This window comes from Coregonus lavaretus (assembly GCF_964263955.1).
Source record: "Coregonus lavaretus genome assembly, contig: HAP1_SCAFFOLD_659, whole genome shotgun sequence".
NCBI lineage: Eukaryota > Metazoa > Chordata > Actinopteri > Salmoniformes > Salmonidae > Coregonus > Coregonus lavaretus.
In genome coordinates, this window is record NW_028166415.1 from 1 (window position 1) to 20,906 (window position 20,906).

The 20,906-nt window shown below is 40.5% G+C and overlaps 1 protein-coding gene and 1 pseudogene across 2 annotated transcripts; one reads left to right on the forward strand and one right to left on the reverse strand.

Moving 5' to 3' along the window:
- The first annotated feature begins 1,053 nt into the window (after positions 1-1,053).
- Positions 1,054-6,444, forward strand: LOC311114760 (annotated as a pseudogene). Its single transcript has 5 exons — positions 1,054-2,061; positions 2,632-2,775; positions 3,366-3,498; positions 4,403-4,708; positions 6,194-6,444. The product of its transcript is annotated as an uncharacterized misc_RNA (transcript).
- A 7,932-nt stretch (positions 6,445-14,376) lies between these two features.
- Positions 14,377-16,909, reverse strand: LOC311114757 (C-C motif chemokine 13-like). The gene is made up of 3 exons (XM_084189992.1): positions 16,789-16,909; positions 16,309-16,426; positions 14,377-16,067 (listed from the first exon to the last, which is right to left on the reverse strand). Exons 1-3 carry the CDS (start codon positions 16,850-16,852, stop codon positions 15,974-15,976), a joined length of 276 nt encoding a protein of 91 aa, XP_084046118.1. The 5' UTR covers positions 16,853-16,909; the 3' UTR covers positions 14,377-15,973.
- Positions 16,910-20,906: the final 3,997 nt, after the last annotated feature.

A 20,906-nucleotide genomic window follows, 5' to 3' on the forward strand; every position in this document is an offset into this window, starting at 1 on the left:
TATCTTCCAACACAGTCCGAACTTCCTCGCATGCCTCTCCGGGCGGCCCATCCACTATAGCTGCTCATATCCACCGGAAACCTTCCCGCCGCTCATTGTGGAGAGCTCTAGCAGAGCTAGCTGGGCGTCATGAATTAAAGAAAAGCCTGCGTTTACAAATCTGATCACCAAACCCCGCTGCAAGGTAAAACACATTTATGACTACGATTATTTGAGTTTTGGTTATTGTCTTGCTCATCCTCGATTTATTATCTGATTCTAAAGATCAGATACACATGTTGAGAAAACCGTTCTTTTCTCGATTCATCCTTTACTGTCATTGAAAACAATATATTGACACTTATGGCTATTGACATGGCTATAATAATAACACAGTGTCATAATAACGGTTTGTTGTAGGCTACAATATAGCACAACGAGTATTTTCCCCATTACATTACGCCCATGTCAGAATAACGGAGAGATATCCTGCTAATTTGTATGCAATACACTTTGGTGGTCCAAATGGATATAAAACCTCAATACAATACACTGCAGAAGTCGCGCCTGCCGTGTGTAAATATAGGCTAAATATGTAGGCTAGACATCTATATGATTCGGATCTTTGTTCTTGTTTGAAGTCAATACTAGTCCCATATATGGGATGGCCAGAGCCCGTCCCGACCACCTCGTTTCGAATTCAGCAGCACAGAAACCCCGCCCCGACGGAGTCCTCTCTATGTTGCAGGCGGATTCAAAATCGGAGGTATACTTGCATAATCAGATAATCAGACAGGGACATTTGCGTGCCCCTGTCCATAAAGCCACTAGGCCAGTAATGGGTCCATGGAATCCAGTTAAAGCAGTGGCACAAATGTTTTTGAACTTGTTGTCACCTATTCCTGACACAAGCAATGACTTCATAAAAGAGTCATAACAATCAATGGGTTATTTGTGACAGACCAAAAGCTGACCATCTTGTGTTTGCAGTGTGGTGTGGTTGGACCAGCGGTGATGGTTTTGGACCCAGGTGAGGACTGTATGGATCGGACAGATGTCCAGGGTGTCAGAGGGAGCAGCAGCACCACAGACCTGACAGGGCCAGAACCAAGACCGGATCCTCGCAAAACCACCACAAGCGACAGCACCAGACTAGAAAACACCAGACCGGATGCCCCCAAAACCACCACCAACACAACTAGAAAAGAAGAGACCAGACCTGACACTACCAAAACCATTAACACCACCACCACTAGAACAGAAGGCACCAGAGCAGACCCTCCCAAAACCACCACCAACAGAACAGAAGAACCAACACCGGACCCTCCCAAAACCACCACCAGCACCTGGCTCCGTGCCAGGACGAGCAGTGTCACCAAGAGGGAGCGGGTATCCAACTCCCACAATGGACCCCAGCCTCAACCTCAGTTGTTGGGGGCCAATGTCGGCCTTACCCCCAGCCCTAGTGCCAGTGCTTGCTCCTCGACCGACTCCTCTCACCCAGACTCGCCATATGATGGACCGGTGATCTCTCTGCGGCGGGACGTCACCATGGCAACAACCTCGTCTCGGAACAAGGTGGCGACCAGGCCCCCACTCCGCCGGCCCCTCAGCCTGGACGTGACGCCCCTGCGTCTTCGTGGCTCTGAGCCCGTGCTGGACCGCAGGGTCCTGCAGCCCCCCTGGGGCAGCGGTGGTGGTCCCTCCGCTGCCTCCTCGCCCCCAGCCCGCTCCCTCACCAGCCCCAGCCTGGGCCCCGGAGGCTTGATGCGCCGCAGCTAGAGCACCTGTACCGTCAACAACTCCTCAATGGGCCTCCGGGCCACCAGGGGGCGTATGCGGCCAGCCACCTCCCTTCCCCACATTGCCCGGGGGTTTGGAGGGGCCTCCACGCTGCCCTTGCCTTCCACGCCGCGGGGCCCCTGTCTCCTTGTGGCCCTCAGACCCGTTAACCTAGACCAGGAGAGGCAGGCCTTCTTCCAGTCTGACTATAAATACGACCCACAGTTTGAGTACTCGACCCCGGAGCCCAGCACTGTGCTGGAGAAATACAGAGAGGGATCTGGCCTCTTCCTCACACAGGTAGGTCTCTCTATCTGGCAAAGATATTAGATGATAGGAAGATAACCCACTCTGGGGATTTCTGCATGTTTAGTTATTATGTTCATTTTGTGGCAAATTAACTTGAAACTTGAAATGTCAGTGCTTGCTCTTCAGGTCCTGAAATCGTTGTTTGCTCTTCCTGGGCGTTTCTTTCTCTCTCTCTCTCTCTCTCTCTCTGTCTCTCTCTCTCTCTCTCTCTCTCTCTCTCTCTCTCTCTCTCTCTCTCTCTCTCTCTCTCTCTCTCTCTCTCTCTCTCTCTCTCTCTCTCTCTTTCTGGGTGCTTCTCTCTCTCTAACGCTCTCTCTCATTCTCTCTCTTTCCCTCCTCTGTCTCTCTGGGTTTCTCTCTCTCTCTCTCTCTCTCTCTCTCTCTCTCTCTCTCTCTCTCTCTCTCTCTCTCTCTCTCTCTCTCTCTCTCTCTCTCTCTCTCTCTCTCTCTCTCTCTCTCTCTCTCTCTTTCTGGGTGCTTCTCTCTCTCTAACGCTCTCTCTCGTTCTCTCTCTTTCCCTCCTCTGTCTCTCTGGGTTGATCTCTCTCTCTCTCTCTCTAGGCTGTTGGGATTATGGAGTGTATTCTGAGGAAGTTTGGTAACTATGAGAACTTTGAGGAGGTGACGGGAGGAAGTATTTTACCGAAGAGTAGAGTCTGGGCTGCTGCACGCAAGTACCTTCAGAAGGAGAACTGTGTAGGAGAGGTGAGTGAGTAGTGTGTTTGAGGGTTGGTGTGTTATGGGTAGTGTGTTTGAGGGTTGGTGTGTTATGGGTAGTGTGTTTGAGGGTTGGTGTGTTATGGGTAGTGTGTTTGAGGGTTGGTGTGTTATGGGTAGTGTGTTTGTGGGTTGGTGTGTTACGTGTAATGCAGTGGAGGCTGCTGAGGGGAGGACGGCTCATAATAATGGTTGGATTGGAGTGAATGGAATGGCATCAAACCATGTGTTTGATGTATTTGATACCATTCCACCGATTCCTCTCAAGCCATTACCACGAGCCCGTCCTCCCAAATTAAGGTGCCACCAAACTCCTGTGGTGTAGTGTGTTTGAAGGTTAGTGTGTTAACAAGATGTCTTTGTGTAATGATGATGATAACCTTGTCTAGAGGGTGGTGGTCTGTGTGATGATGATGATAACCTTGTCTAGAGGGTGGTGGTCTGTATGATGATGATGATAACCTTGTCTAGAGGGTGGTGGTCTGTATGATGATGATGATAACCTTATCTAGAGGGTGGTGTGTCTGTATGATGATGATGATGATGATGATGATGGTAATGATGATGACCTCGTCTAGGTGGTGGTGTGTCTGTCTGAGGAGCTGCTGTCGCAGGCTGTGATGATGGTGGAGAGTTGTCGTCCCACTCTGACGATCAACCTGTCTGGAACACGACAACACTGGCTGGAGGGCATGTTCAGGCATGAGATAGGTACACTACACTGGCTGGAGGGCATGTTCAGGCATGAGATAGGTACACTACACTGACTGTACCATACAGCATGTTGTCACCGTGTGGGGGATCTGGGATGTGTTTATCACTGACGGTACCATACAGCATGTTGTCACCGTGTGGGGGATCTGGGATGTGTTTATCACTGACGGTACCATACAGCATGTTGTCACGGTGTGGGGGATCTGGGATGTGTTTATCACTGACGGTACCATACAGCATGTTGTCACCGTGTGGGGGATCTGGGATGTGTTTATCACTGACGGTACCATACAGCATGTTGTCACCGTGTGGGGGATCTGGGATGTGTTTATCACTGACGGTATCATACAGCATGTTGTCACCGTGTGGGGGATCTGGGATGTGTTTATCACTGACGGTACCATACAGCATGTTGTCACCGTGTGGGGGATCTGGGATGTGTTTATCACTGACGGTACCATACAGCATGTTGTCACCGTGTGGGGGATCTGGGATGTGTTTATCACTGACGGTACCATACAGCATGTTGTCACCGTGTGGGGGATCTGGGATGTGTTTATCACTGACGGTACCATACAGCATGTTGTCACCGTGTGGGGGATCTGGGATGTGTTTATCATCCTCACAGCAACATAAATTAGTTATGAGTTATCATTTCTGAGTTCTACGCAAACACAACTCAGTATTTGTGTTGAATTTGTTCACCAGCCATGTCCACTACAGAAGCCAAGTAAGGCTAGTCTAAAATGAACCATCCTTCATCTCTCTCTCCCTATCAGGTACACACTGCCTCAATACCTTCCTGTTATTCCATCTCTCTCTCAGGCAAACATTACCTGAAATAAATCTACTTCCATCTCTCATCTCTACATCCCCATGTTATTCCATCTCTCCCTCCCAGGAACCCACTACCTTCGGGGTGTGAACAACAACCTGCAGCCCTGGTCCACTTCCGCAGGCAGGAAGCAGTATTGCCTGAAACCGGCCAATCCCACGGAAGAGGGCCTGGCAAGCCTGCACAGTGTGTTGCTACGGAAACAGCCCTACCTGTGGCGCGCCGCTCTGCTCTACTATACGGTGTACCACGCCGCCAGGATGAGCTTCAGCCAGCTCTTCAGCCACATCGCTCAGTTCGTCCAGGATCCCGCGGTGCGCTGGGAGTACTGCCTCAGAGCCAAGAGGGGACAGACGGACACCTCGCAGCCTGGTGGGGGACAATGTGTGTGTGTGTGTCTTTGATTGTGTGAGAGTGTGATCGTGTGTGAATAGACTCACCATTGCACATGTACCAGTGGTAGATACAGTGCCTTCGGAAAGTATTCAGACCCCTTGACTTTTTCCACATTTTGTTACGTTACAGCCTTATTCTAAAATTGATGAAACTGTTTTTTCCCCTCATCAATCTACACACAATACCCCATAATGACAAAGCAAGAACAGGTATTTAAAAAGAAAAAACTGAAATATCACAGGTGAGGTGAACCTTCGCCCCAGTCTGAGGTCCTGAGCGCTCTGGAGCAGGTTTTCCTCAAGGATCTCTCTGTACTTTGCTCCATTCATATTTTCCTCGATCCTGACTAGTCTCACAGTCCCTGCCGCTGAAAAACATCCCCACAGCATGATGCTGCCACCCCCATGCTTCACCGTAGGGATGGTGCCAGGTTTCCTCCAGACGTGACGCTTGGCATTCAGGCGAAAGAGTTAAATCTTGATTTCATCAGACCAGAGAATCTTGTTTCTCATGGTCTGAGAGTCTTTAGGTGCATTTTGGCAAACTCCAAGCGGGCTGTCATGTGCCTTTTACTGAGGAGTGGCTTCCGTCTGGTTCTTGGTCACCTCCCTGACCAAGGCCCTTCTCCCTCGATTGCTCAGTTTGGCCGGGTTTGTGCCTTTCCAAATCATGTCCAATCAATTGAATTTAACACAGGTGGACTCCAATCAAGTTGTAGAAACATCTCAAGGATGATCAATGACCTAAGCTCAATTTCAAGTCTCATAGCAAAGGTTCTGAATACTTATGTAAATAAGGTTTCAAAAATGTCTAAAAACCTGTTTATTCTTTGTCATTATGGGGTATTTTGTGGAATGAAGAGGAAAATCTGTAATTTAATCCATTTTAGAATAAGGCTGTAAAGTATTTTTTTTTTTGAAAAGTCAAGGGCTCTGAATACTTTCGGAATGCACTGTAAATTAAGGCCTGCATTCAATCTGGTCCGTGTTAGATCCACGTTATAGCATTTAAAGGTATATCCTGATTGAGCCATAAATGCGATCGCAGCAAACGTTGGGTAAAATGCCTTTAAAAGCCACATTGTCGGTTGTCCAGCGCGCTGCTCTATGAATTGAATCCCGGCCTAAAGCTTTATTAGTGTCGTATCGACACAACAGCAGTAAACAATGAGCAGACATTACCGAACATAGCTTGCAGATTATACCAGTCACTTTACCGGGATTTCAGATACATTGTTTCATTCTGTTGATGGTGACTAAACGCTAAGCAGTATTTAGACCTACTTCTACATTTCATCCCCTCCGTTCACTTGAGTAGTATGTGGATACGTCCCAAATGGCACCCTATTCCCTACATAGTGCACTACTTTTGACCAGAGCCCTGTATAGGGAATAGGGTGCCATTTGGGCCACGGTCTGTTTACGTCTACATTTCCCTCTTCCTCATGTCTGTCCGTTGCAGCATCACCATGGGACAGCTGTACGAGAAGGAGAAGGACGAGGACGGCTTTTTATACGTGGCGTACAGCGGAGAGAACACCTTCGGTGTCTAGACCCACCTTCATCATCATCATCATCATCAGCCTTACTTACGACAGAATACAACACCTGGCCACACCCCACCCTCCCACCCACCCCACCACCCCAACCCTAACTCACACCCCACCCCTGGGAGAAGCCCTGGGAAACCCCCAGAGAAATGAAGTGAAATAAAGAGATTAAGAGAGTGATCAGTTGAGTGAAATGAGTGTCACCAGTCTGTCTAATCTATTCCTGCCCATGTTGTATCAATGCTGTTTACATTCATTTATTAATATGTTTATTATTATTTTTGAAGTTATGTATAGTGATAAAAATTGGAATGACTGTTTTGTTTGTTTGATGTTTTGTGCTTTACTCTAGTTTAGGTGCTTGGAGTTTGTTTTTTTCATTCGCGAAATTATATTTTTGTTTGAAGTTTCACTTTCAGTTTGGCTGTTATCCTTGAAGATTTATATTTCAAATAATTGTAACTATTTGAACGGTAAGGTAGCTGGATGACCTAACCAATAAAAAATGTGAATAATCCTTGTGTTTTTATTGACCTATACCAGGGTTCTTCCACTTCGGTCCTGGAGATTTTTGATCCAGCCCTAAAGTAACACAGACTGTTATTACAGCATTATACCAGTTCATAAAGTAACACAGACTGTTATTACAGCATTATACCAGTTCATAAAGTAACACAGACTGTTATTACAGCATTATACCAGTTCATAAAGTAACACACAGACTGTTATTACAGCATTATACCAGTTCATAAAGTAACACACAGACTGTTATTACAGCATTATACCAGTTCATAAAGTAACAGACTGTTATTACAGCATTATACCAGTTCATAAAGTAACACACAGACTGTTATTACAGCATTATACCAGTTCATAAAGTAACAGACTGTTATTACAGCATTATACCAGTTCATAAAGTAACAGACTGTTATTACAGCATTATACCAGTTCATAAAGTAACACACAGACTGTTATTACAGCATTATACCAGTTCATAAAGTAACACACAGACTATGTTATTACAGCATTATACCAGTTCATAAAGTAACACACAGACTGTTATTACAGCATTATACCAGTTCATAAAGTAACACACAGACTGTTATTACAGCATTATACCAGTTCATAAAGTAACACACAGACTATGTTATTACAGCATTATACCAGTTCATAAAGTAACACACAGACTGTTATTACAGCATTATACCAGTTCATAAAGTAACACACAGACTATGTTATTACAGCATTATACCAGTTCATAAAGTAACACACAGACTGTTATTACAGCATTATACCAGTTCATAAAGTAACACACAGACTGTTATTACAGCATTATACCAGTTCATAAAGTAACACACAGACTGTTATTACAGCATTATACCAGTTCATAAAGTAACACACAGACTGTTATTACAGCATTATACCAGTTCATAAAGTAACAGACTGTTATTACAGCATTATACCAGTTCATAAAGTAACACACAGACTATGTTATTACAGCATTATACCAGTTCATAAAGTAACACACAGACTATGTTATTACAGCATTATACCAGTTCATAAAGTAACACACAGACTATGTTATTACAGCATTATACCAGTTCATAAAGTAACACACAGACTGTTATTACAGCATTATACCAGTTCATAAAGTAACACACAGACTATGTTATTACAGCATTATACCAGTTCATAAAGTAACACACAGACTGTTATTACAGCATTATACCAGTTCATAAAGTAACACACAGACTGTTATTACAGCATTATACCAGTTCATAAAGTAACAGACTGTTATTACAGCATTATACCAGTTCATAAAGTAACAGACTGTTATTACAGCATTATAGCAGTTCATAAAGTAACAGACTGTTATTACAGCATTATACCAGTTCATAAAGTAACACACAGACTGTTATTACAGCATTATACCAGTTCATAAAGTAACAGACTGTTATTACAGCATTATACCAGTTCATAAAGTAACACACAGACTGTTATTACAGCATTATACCAGTTCATAAAGTAACAGACTGTTATTACAGCATTATACCAGTTCATAAAGTAACACACAGACTGTTATTACAGCATTATACCAGTTCATAAAGTAACACACAGACTGTTATTACAGCATTATACCAGTTCATAAAGTAACAGACTGTTATTACAGCATTATACCAGTTCATAAAGTAACACACAGACTATGTTATTACAGCATTATACCAGTTCATAAAGTAACACACAGACTATGTTATTACAGCATTATACCAGTTCATAAAGTAACACACAGACTGTTATTACAGCATTATACCAGTTCATAAAGTAACAGACTGTTATTACAGCATTATACCAGTTCATAAAGTAACACACAGACTATGTTATTACAGCATTATACCAGTTCATAAAGTAACACACAGACTGTTATTACAGCATTATACCAGTTCATAAAGTAACACACAGACTGTTATTACAGAATTATACCAGTTCATAAAGTAACACACAGACTGTTATTACAGCATTATACCAGTTCATAAAGTAACACACAGACTATGTTATTACAGCATTATACCAGTTCATAAAGTAACACACAGACTGTTATTACAGCATTATACCAGTTCATAAAGTAACACACAGACTGTTATTACAGCATTATACCAGTTCATAAAGTAACACACAGACTGTTATTACAGCATTATACCAGTTCATAAAGTAACACACAGACTATGTTATTACAGCATTATACCAGTTCATAAAGTAACAGACAGACTGTTATTACAGCATTATACCAGTTCATAAAGTAACACACAGACTGTTATTACAGCATTATACCAGTTCATAAAGTAACACACAGACTGTTATTACAGCATTATACCAGTTCATAAAGTAACACACAGACTGTTATTACAGCATTATACCAGTTCATAAAGTAACACACAGACTGTTATTACAGCATTATACCAGTTCATAAAGTAACACAGAGACTATGTTATTACAGCATTATACCAGTTCATAAAGTAACACACAGACTGTTATTACAGCATTATACCAGTTCATAAAGTAACACAGAATGTTATTACAGCATTATACCAGCTCATAAAGTAACACACAGACTGTTATTACAGCATTATACCAGTTCATAAAGTAACACACAGACTATGTTATTACAGCATTATACCAGTTCATAAAGTAACACACAGACTATGTTATTACAGCATTATACCAGTTCATAAAGTAACACACATACTATGTTATTACAGCATTATACCAGTTCATAAAGTAACCGACTGTTATTACAGCATTATACCAGTTCATAAAGTAACACACAGACTATGTTATTACAGCATTATACCAGTTCATAAAGTAACAGACAGACTGTTATTACAGCATTATACCAGTTCATAAAGTAACACACAGACTGTTATTACAACATTATTCCAGTTCATAAAGTAACACAGACTATGTTATTACAGCATTATACCAGTTCATGAAGTAACACAGACTATGTTATTACAGCATTATACCAGTTCATAAAGTAACAGACAGACTGTTATTACAGCATTATACCAGTTCATAAAGTAACACACAGACTATGTTATTACAGCATTATACCAGTTCATAAAGTAACACAGACTGTTATTACAGCATTATACCAGTTCATAAAGTAACACACAGACTGTTATTACAGAATTATACCAGTTCATAAAGTAACAGACTGTTATTACAGCATTATACCAGTTCATAAAGTAACACACAGACTGTTATTACAGCATTATACCAGTTCATAAAGTAACACACAGACTATGTTATTACAGCATTATACCAGTTCATAAAGTAACACACAGACTATGTTATTACAGCATTATACCAGTTCATAAAGTAACACACAGACTGTTATTACAGCATTATACCAGTTCATAAAGTAACACACAGACTATGTTATTACAGCATTATACCAGTTCATAAAGTAACACACAGACTGTTATTACAGCATTATACCAGTTCATAAAGTAACACACAGACTGTTATTACAGCATTATACCAGTTCATAAAGTAACACACAGACTATGTTATTACAGCATTATACCAGTTCATAAAGTAACACACAGACTGTTATTACAGCATTATACCAGTTCATAAAGTAACACACAGACTGTTATTACAGCATTATACCAGTTCATAAAGTAACACACAGACTATGTTATTACAGCATTATACCAGTTCATAAAGTAACACACAGACTGTTATTACAGCATTATACCAGTTCATAAAGTAACAGACCGTTATTACAGCATTATACCAGTTCATAAAGTAACACACAGACTGTTATTACAGCATTATACCAGTTCATAAAGTAACACACAGACTATGTTATTACAGCATTATACCAGTTCATAAAGTAACAAACAGACTGTTATTACAGCATTATACCAGTTCATAAAGTAACAGACTGTTATTACAGCATTATACCAGTTCATAAAGTAACACACAGACTATGTTATTACAGCATTATACCAGTTCATAAAGTAACACACAGACTGTGTTATTACAGCATTATACCAGTTCATAAAGTAACACACAGACTGTTATTACATCATTATAGCAGTTCATAAAGTAACACACAGACTATGTTATTACAGCATTATACCAGTTCATAAAGTAACACACAGACTGTTATTACAGCATTATACCAGTTCATAAAGTAACACACAGACTGTTATTACATCATTATAGCAGTTCATAAAGTAACACACAGACTATGTTATTACAGCATTATACCAGTTCATAAAGTAACACACAGACTGTTATTACATCATTATAGCAGTTCATAAAGTAACACACAGACTATGTTATTACAGCATTATACCAGTTCATAAAGTAACACACAGACTGTTATTACAGCATTATACCAGTTCATAAAGTAACACACAGACTGTTATTACAGCATTATACCAGTTCATAAAGTAACACACAGACTGTTATTACAGCATTATACCAGTTCATAATGTAACACACAGACTGTGTTATTACAGCATTATACCAGTTCATAAAGTAACACACAGACTGTTATTACAGCATTATAGCAGTTCATAAAGTAACACACAGACTATGTTATTACAGCATTATACCAGTTCATAAAGTAACACACAGACTGTTATTACAGCATTATACCAGTTCATGAAGTAACACACAGACTGTTATTACAGCATTATACCAGTTCATAAAGTAACACACAGACTGTTATTACAGCATTATACCAGTTCATAAAGTAACACACAGACTATGTTATTACAGCATTATACCAGTTCATAAAGTAACAGACTGTTATTACAGCATTATACCAGTTCATAAAGTAACACACAGACTGTTATTACAGCATTATACCAGTTCATAAAGTAACACACAAACTGTTATTACAGCATTATACCAGTTCATAAAGTAACACACAGACTGTTATTACAGCATTATACCAGTTCATAAAGTAACACAGAATGTTATTACAGCATTATACCAGCTCATAAAGTAACACACAGACTGTTATTACAGCATTATACCAGTTCATAAAGTAACACACAGACTATGTTATTACAGCATTATACCAGTTCATAAAGTAACACACAGACTATGTTATTACAGCATTATACCAGTTCATAAAGTAACACACATACTATGTTATTACAGCATTATACCAGTTCATAAAGTAACCGACTGTTATTACAGCATTATACCAGTTCATAAAGTAACACACAGACTATGTTATTACAGCATTATACCAGTTCATAAAGTAACAGACAGACTGTTATTACATCATTATACCAGTTCATAAAGTAACACACAGACTGTTATTACAACATTATTCCAGTTCATAAAGTAACACAGACTATGTTATTACAGCATTATACCAGTTCATGAAGTAACACAGACTATGTTATTACAGCATTATACCAGTTCATAAAGTAACAGACAGACTGTTATTACAGCATTATACCAGTTCATAAAGTAACACACAGACTATGTTATTACAGCATTATACCAGTTCATAAAGTAACACAGACTGTTATTACAGCATTATACCAGTTCATAAAGTAACACACAGACTGTTATTACAGAATTATACCAGTTCATAAAGTAACAGACTGTTATTACAGCATTATACCAGTTCATAAAGTAACACACAGACCGTTATTACAGCATTATACCAGTTCATAAAGTAACACACAGACTATGTTATTACAGCATTATACCAGTTCATAAAGTAACACACAGACTATGTTATTACAGCATTATACCAGTTCATAAAGTAACACACAGACTGTTATTACAGCATTATACCAGTTCATAAAGTAACACACAGACTATGTTATTACAGCATTATACCAGTTCATAAAGTAACACACAGACTGTTATTACAGCATTATACCAGTTCATAAAGTAACACACAGACTGTTATTACAGCATTATACCAGTTCATAAAGTAACACACAGACTATGTTATTACAGCATTATACCAGTTCATAAAGTAACACACAGACTGTTATTACAGCATTATACCAGTTCATAAAGTAACACACAGACTGTTATTACAGCATTATACCAGTTCATAAAGTAACACACAGACTATGTTATTACAGCATTATACCAGTTCATAAAGTAACACACAGACTGTTATTACAGCATTATACCAGTTCATAAAGTAACAGACTGTTATTACAGCATTATACCAGTTCATAAAGTAACACACAGACTGTTATTACAGCATTATACCAGTTCATAAAGTAACACACAGACTATGTTATTACAGCATTATACCAGTTCATAAAGTAACACACAGACTGTTATTACAGCATTATACCAGTTCATAAAGTAACAGACTGTTATTACAGCATTATACCAGTTCATAAAGTAACACACAGACTATGTTATTACAGCATTATACCAGTTCATAAAGTAACACACAGACTGTGTTATTACAGCATTATACCAGTTCATAAAGTAACACACAGACTGTTATTACATCATTATAGCAGTTCATAAAGTAACACACAGACTATGTTATTACAGCATTATACCAGTTCATAAAGTAACACACAGACTGTTATTACAGCATTATACCAGTTCATAAAGTAACACACAGACTGTTATTACATCATTATAGCAGTTCATAAAGTAACACACAGACTATGTTATTACAGCATTATACCAGTTCATAAAGTAACACACAGACTGTTATTACATCATTATAGCAGTTCATAAAGTAACACACAGACTATGTTATTACAGCATTATACCAGTTCATAAAGTAACACACAGACTGTTATTACAGCATTATACCAGTTCATAAAGTAACACACAGACTGTTATTACAGCATTATACCAGTTCATAAAGTAACACACAGACTGTTATTACAGCATTATACCAGTTCATAAAGTAACACACAGACTGTGTTATTACAGCATTATACCAGTTCATAAAGTAACACACAGACTGTTATTACAGCATTATAGCAGTTCATAAAGTAACACACAGACTATGTTATTACAGCATTATACCAGTTCATAAAGTAACACACAGACTGTTATTACAGCATTATACCAGTTCATGAAGTAACACACAGACTGTTATTACAGCATTATACCAGTTCATAAAGTAACACACAGACTGTTATTACAGCATTATACCAGTTCATAAAGTAACACACAGACTATGTTATTACAGCATTATACCAGTTCATAAAGTAACAGACTGTTATTACAGCATTATACCAGTTCATAAAGTAACACACAGACTGTTATTACAGCATTATACCAGTTCATAAAGTAACACACAAACTGTTATTACAGCATTATACCAGTTCATAAAGTAACACACAGACTATGTTATTACAGCATTATACCAGTTCATAAAGTAACACACAGACTGTTATTACAGCATTATACCAGTTCATAAAGTAACACACAGACTATGTTATTACAGCATTATACCAGTTCATAAAGTAACACACAGACTATGTTATTACAGCATTATACCAGTTCATAAAGTAACACACAGACTATGTTATTACAGCATTATACCAGTTCATAAAGTAACACACAGACTATGTTATTACAGCTTTATACCAGTTCATAAAGTAACACACAGACTGTTATTACAGCATTATACCAGTTCATAAAGTAACACACAGACTATGTTATTACAGCATTATACCAGTTCATAAAGTAACACACAGACTGTTATTACAGCATTATACCAGTTCATAAAGTAACACGCAGACTGTTATTACAGCATTATACCAGTTCATAAAGTAACACACAGACTATGTTATTACAGCATTATACCAGTTCATAAAGTAACACGCAGACTGTTATTACAGCATTATACCAGTTCATAAAGTAACACACAGACTGTTATTACAGCATTATACCAGTTCATAAAGTAACACACAGACTGTTATTACAGCATTATACCAGTTCATAAAGTAACACACAGACTGTTATTACAGCATTATACCAGTTCATAAAGTAACACACAGACTGTTATTACAGCATTATACCAGTTCATAAAGTAACACACAGACTGTTATTACAGCATTATACCAGTTCATAAAGTAACACACAGACTGTTATTACAGCATTATACCAGTTCATAAAGTAACACACAGACTATGTTATTACAGCATTATACCAGTTCATAAAGTAACACACAGACTATGTTATTACAGCATTATACCAGTTCATAAAGTAACACACAGACTATGTTATTACAGCATTATACCAGTTCATAAAGTAACACACAGACTATGTTATTACAGCATTATACCAGTTCATAAAGTAACACACAGACTGTTATTACAGCATTATACCAGTTCATAAAGTAACACACAGACTATGTTATTACAGCATTATACCAGTTCATAAAGTAACACAGACTATGTTATTACAGCATTATACCAGTTCATAAAGTAACACACAGACTGTTATTACAGCATTATACAAGTTCATAATAACAATTAAATGTCTTGGAAGTTAGTTCCGTTTTGCTCCTCTAGATGGGGCCTGTCAGTGTTGATGAGATCGATGAGAGGGATTTGAAAGGGCTTGTGACAGAGATAGTCCATACACTGAGTGTACAAAACATTAGGAACATTTCACGCTCAACAGTTTTCTGTGTGTATCGAGAATTGTCCACTACCCAAAAGGACATCCAGCCAACTTGACACAACTTGTGGGCAAGCATTGGAGTCAACATGGGCCAAGCATCCCTGTAGAACACTTTTTACACTTTGTAGAGTACACGCCCCGACGAATTGAGGCTGTTCTGAGGGCAAAAGGGTGGGTTGCAACTCAATATTAGGAAGGTGTTCCTAATGTTTTGTACACTCAATGTTTGCAATGTGAATGCTAAAATGAATATCATAGAGAATTTTTCAGAATACTTGATTTATTTAAAGAACTGCAGATGGACAAAGTGAAAAAAACAATATATATATATAGCTACATGTCAAATGTGTTTACAATTACAGAAAAATAAACAATGAATATATCCTAGACCTAGCACATTACATTGAACCTACTCCATACCAAGCTCAGATAGGGTATTGACATGTCTGACCAGGTCTGCGTCCCTAATGACCATGTTCCCTTCATAGTGCACAACCAAGGGTTAGGGTGTTAGGAAGGGATGGTGGTTGACGACATCATGGTCGATCTCTCTCAATCTTGGTCACATGACTCTGGACCCAGGCTTCAGAAGGGTCAACACAAAATGTCTTCCCTTTCTTTGTGGTGAAACTGCAACAGAGTCACAACACATTGTCACTCATGACATCCAGTCTATAATATGAATGCTCCATCTGGTCTAGTACAGTGTAGCCTAGATATAGCCTGGTTCCAGACGTGTTTGTGCTATCATGCCAACTCCTTGTCACTCCTGGTCATGTTAGGCATAACAAGGAGTTGACGTGATAGCACAAACAGATCTGGGACCACGCTAGCCTAGATGTCCAGTTTACTTTAGACTATGCTTACTTACATCAGTGCTTTGCGAGGACAGCTACTGGAGGTTGCTCTGAGAGAAACCACTTGTTTAAGAGGGATCATCGGGGTGAAATGCATACAGCATTCAGTTGCCGTTTCCAACTCAATGACAGCTGTAAACAAATGATCATAAACCACAGTTATCATGAAGATCTCCAGGAGCGTATCCAACAGCGTCTTACACAGCATGGCTACTCATCCACTCCCCAACACACACACACACACACACACACACACACACACACACACACACACACACACACACACACACACACACACACACACACACACACACACACACACACACACACACACACACACACACTCACACACACACACACACACACACACACACACTCACACACACACACACACACACACACACACACACACACACACACACACACACACACACACACACACACACACACACACACACACACACACACACACACACACACACACACACACACACCTGCAGACGTGGTATGGAGGGAGCAGAGCAGTCCCAGGAGGAGTAGAGCAGTCAGGGTCTTCATGGTTCAGAGATGGTTGAGATGCTGAAGATTGTGTTGTCTGAGATGGTCACTGATGTTCTGGTCACTGATGTTCTGGTCACTGATTCTCTGGTCTCTGATGCTCTGGTCTCTGATTCTCTGGTCTCTGATGCTCTGGTCTGGTTCTATGCCTGAGGTCTGATCTGACCTGTCTTTTATACAGAGAGCTGGTCCATCAGACCCATTGACAATTGAGGGGGGAAACTCCCCTCCAACCCTCATTCACTCTGAATATCTTTCTAAGAACCAACATTCTGTTCGTTAGGTTCCTCTTCCTCAATTCTCTGTACCTCTGTTTCCTCAAGTATGTTCAATAGCGCTGCTATTTTCAGAAATACGCAGAATACATTTACTGGAGAATTGCATATCAAAGGAAGGCTATTAAAGTGAACTGCATACTATGATACATTACATCAAATATAAGAACAATTCAGATTAAATTAAGTTCTCTCCATCATAAGCAACTAGTTTATAAGGAATACTTGAAATCAACTATGTATCTTTCAACTTTTAAATACAGATTTTAGGATGTGTCCATGTTGATAAAAACAAATAACTTAATTGCTGTACTCACACAGTAGTCTTTCTCAGATCCAGCATACCCAGACCTCTAATCACCATCTTCCTCTTCCTCTGCTTTAATGACTCTGTGTGTGCAACAAAAACCCCCCAGCCCCCCCCCCCAATTTAGAAATCAAATATATCCTTCAAACATATTACTGCTTATTAAATCCACACACAGACAGTGGGTATTATTTCAAGTCAATTCAGTTATTAAAAGTCAATTTTATTTAGAAGAATTATAAATAATTAGGGCTACAATATTGGTCCCTGCAGGCTGCCCACATTCGGTGAACCTGCCTTTGCTCATTGGCTCCACGTTGGTCCTCAAGACTGGTGGCCCCAAGGCAGGTAGTCCCAAGACAGGTGGCCCCAAGACAGGTGGCCCCAAGACAGGTGGCCCCAAGACAGGTGGCCCCAAGGCAGGTGGACCCAAGGCAGGTGGACCCAAGGCAGGTGGACCCAAGGCAAGTGGCCCCAAGACAGGTGGCCCCAAGACAGGTGGCCCCAAGGCAGGTGGCCCCAAGGCAAGTGGCCCCAAGACAGGTGGCCCCAAGACAGGTGGCCCCAAGACAGTTGGCCCCAAGGCAGGTGGCCCCAAGGCAAGTGGCCCCAAGGCAGGTGAGAAGAAGAACTGTGTGCAAACCATGCCCCAAAATGTTCTAATGTGCCCCCGCCTTAACATTATGAAGTAGCTGGGATGTGGGCTAGCACGTTGGGCTGATGTGGGCTTGATGTGGACTTGGTGTGGCCTTGCCCGTTGGGCTGGTATGGGCTTGGTGTTGGCTAGCCCGTTGGGCTGGTGTGGACTTGGTTTGGGCTTGGTTTGCGCTAGCCCGTTGGGCTGATGTGGGCTTTGTGTGGGCTAGCCCGTTGGGCTGGTGTGGGCTTGATGTGAGGCTTGGTGTGGACTAGCCGGTGCCCACATGGGGTCATGGGGTCATGTTTGCTGGGTGGTAACTTCACAAATGTTACCACTTTAGTTTGTTTCAACTCATTTATTCATACATTCATTCATTTGTTAATTTATTTATTCATTCATTAATTCACTTGACATTTGCTTGCCTGTGCAGTTACTGTCAGTCCCTCCCTGTTTTCACCAGTACTCTGTGCAGTACTGTGAACTCTGGCTTCAAGTTATTACAAACATTTAGAGAATGAGAGAAGAGTGCAGCAATGTTTGTTCTTAGAAAAGCTGCAGTAATTTGCAACAGACGAGGTTCTAATGACAGAATGGGGAAGTGAGAGTCTTTCTGAGTTGAACTGAAACAGGATGCTTGGTTCAGAGATTGTGTCAGCAAAATATGCATCTTCAACTGAACCCTATTTAATGATATAGATAGAGATCCATGGGTCAGTCAGTATGATTGTATATCCAGATGGGTCAGTCAGTATGATTGTATAACAGGCCTACAAGGAGTCTTATGTCATCAGTTTTGAACTCATTTTGAAAACAGCACATGATGGAAACATTTTCTAGAATTTCTTCAATTATACAGCTAAAGCCTGTTTCTGCTGAGTGTGAAGTTGGTGTGAGTGTTGGGAGAGTTACAGAGACTACAGTAGTCTAGTGAAGTTGGTGTGAGTGTTGGGAGAGTTACAGAGACTACAGTAGTCTAGTGAAGTTGGTGTGAGAGTGGGGAGAGTTATAGAGACTACAGTAGTCTAGTGAAGTTTGTGTGAGAGTGGGGAGAGTTATAGAGACTACAGTAGTCTAGTGAAGTTGGTGTGAGTGTGGGGAGAGTTACAGAGACTACAGTAGTCTAGTGAAGTTAGTGTGAGTGTGGGGAGAGTTACAGAGACTACAGTAGTTTAGTGAAGTGGTGTGAGTGTGGGGAGAGTTATAGAGACTACAGTAGTCTAGTGAAGTTGGTGTGAGTGTTGGGAGAGTTATAGAGACTACAGTAGTCTAGTGAAGTTGGTGTGAGTGTGGGGAGAGTTACATTGAGTACAGTAGTCTAGTGAAGTTGGTGTTAGTGAGGGGAGAGTTACAGAGAGTACAGTAGTCTAGTGAAGTTGATGTTAGTGTGGGGAGATTTACAGAGAGTACAGTAGTCTAGTGAAGTTGATGTTAGTGTGGGGAGATTTACAGAGAGTAAAGTAGTCTAGTGAAGTTGGTGTTAGTGTGGGGAGATTTACAGAGAGTACAGTAGTCTAGTGAAGTTGATGTTAGTGTGGGGAGATTTACAGAGAGTAAAGTAGTCTAGTGAAGTTGGTGTTAGTGTGGGGAGATTTACAGAGAGTAAAGTAGTCTAGTGAAGTTGGTGTGAGTGTGGGGAGATTTACAGAGACTACAGTAGTCTAGCGAAGTTGGTGTTAGTGTGGGGAGATTTACAGAGACTACAGTAGTCTAGCGAAGTTGGTGTGAGTGTGCGGAGAGTTACAGAGACTACAGTAGTCTAGTGAAGTTGGTGTGAGTGTGCGGAGAGTTACAGAGACCACAGTAGTCTAGTGAAGTTGGTGTGAGTGTAGGGAGAGTTACAGAGACTACAGTAGTCTAGTGAAGTTGGTGTGAGTGTAGGGAGAGTTACAGAGACTACAGTAGTCTAGTGAAGTTGGTGTGAGTGTGGGGAGAGTTACATTGAGTACAGTAGTCTATTGAAGTTGGTGTGAGTGTGGGTAGAATTACAGAGAGTAAAGTAGTCTAGTGAAGTTGGTGTTAGTGTGGGGAGATTTACAGAGAGTAAAGTAGTCTAGTGAAGTTGGTGTTAGTGTGGGGAGATTTACAGAGACTACAGTAGTCTAGTGAAGTTGGTGTGAGTGTGCGGAGAGTTACAGAGACTACAGTAGTCTAGTGAAGTTGGTGTTAGTGTGGGGAGATTTACAGAGAGTAAAGTAGTCTAGTGAAGTTGGTGTTAGTGTGGGGAGATTTACAGAGACTACAGTAGTCTAGTGAAGTTGGTGTGAGTGTGCAGATAGTTACAGAGACTTAAGTAGTCTAGTGAAGTTGGTGTGAGTGTAGGGAGAGTTACAGAGACCACAGTAGTCTAGTGAAGTTGGTGTGAGTGTAGGGAGAGTTACAGAGACTACAGTAGTCTAGTGAAGTTGGTGTGAGTGTAGGGAGAGTTACAGAGACTACAGTAGTCTAGTGAAGTTGGTGTTAGTGTGGGGAGATTTACCGAGAGTAAAGTAGTCTAGTGAAGTTGGTGTTAGTGTGGGGAGAGTTACAGAGACTACAGTAGTCTAGTTAAGTTGGTGTGAGTGTGGGGAGAGTTACAGAGACTACATTAGTCTAGTGAAGTTGGTGAGAGTGTAGGGAGAGTTACAGAGACTAAAGTAGTCTAGTGAAGTTGGTGTGAGAGTGGGGAGGGTTACAGAGTATACAGTAGTCTAGTGAAGTTGGTGTGAGTGTGGGGAGAGTTACAGAGACTACTGTAGTCTAGTGAAGTTGGTTTGAGTGTGGGGAGAGTTACAAAGACTACAGTAGTCTAGTGACGTTGGTGTGAGTGTAGGGAGAGTTACAGAGACTACAGTA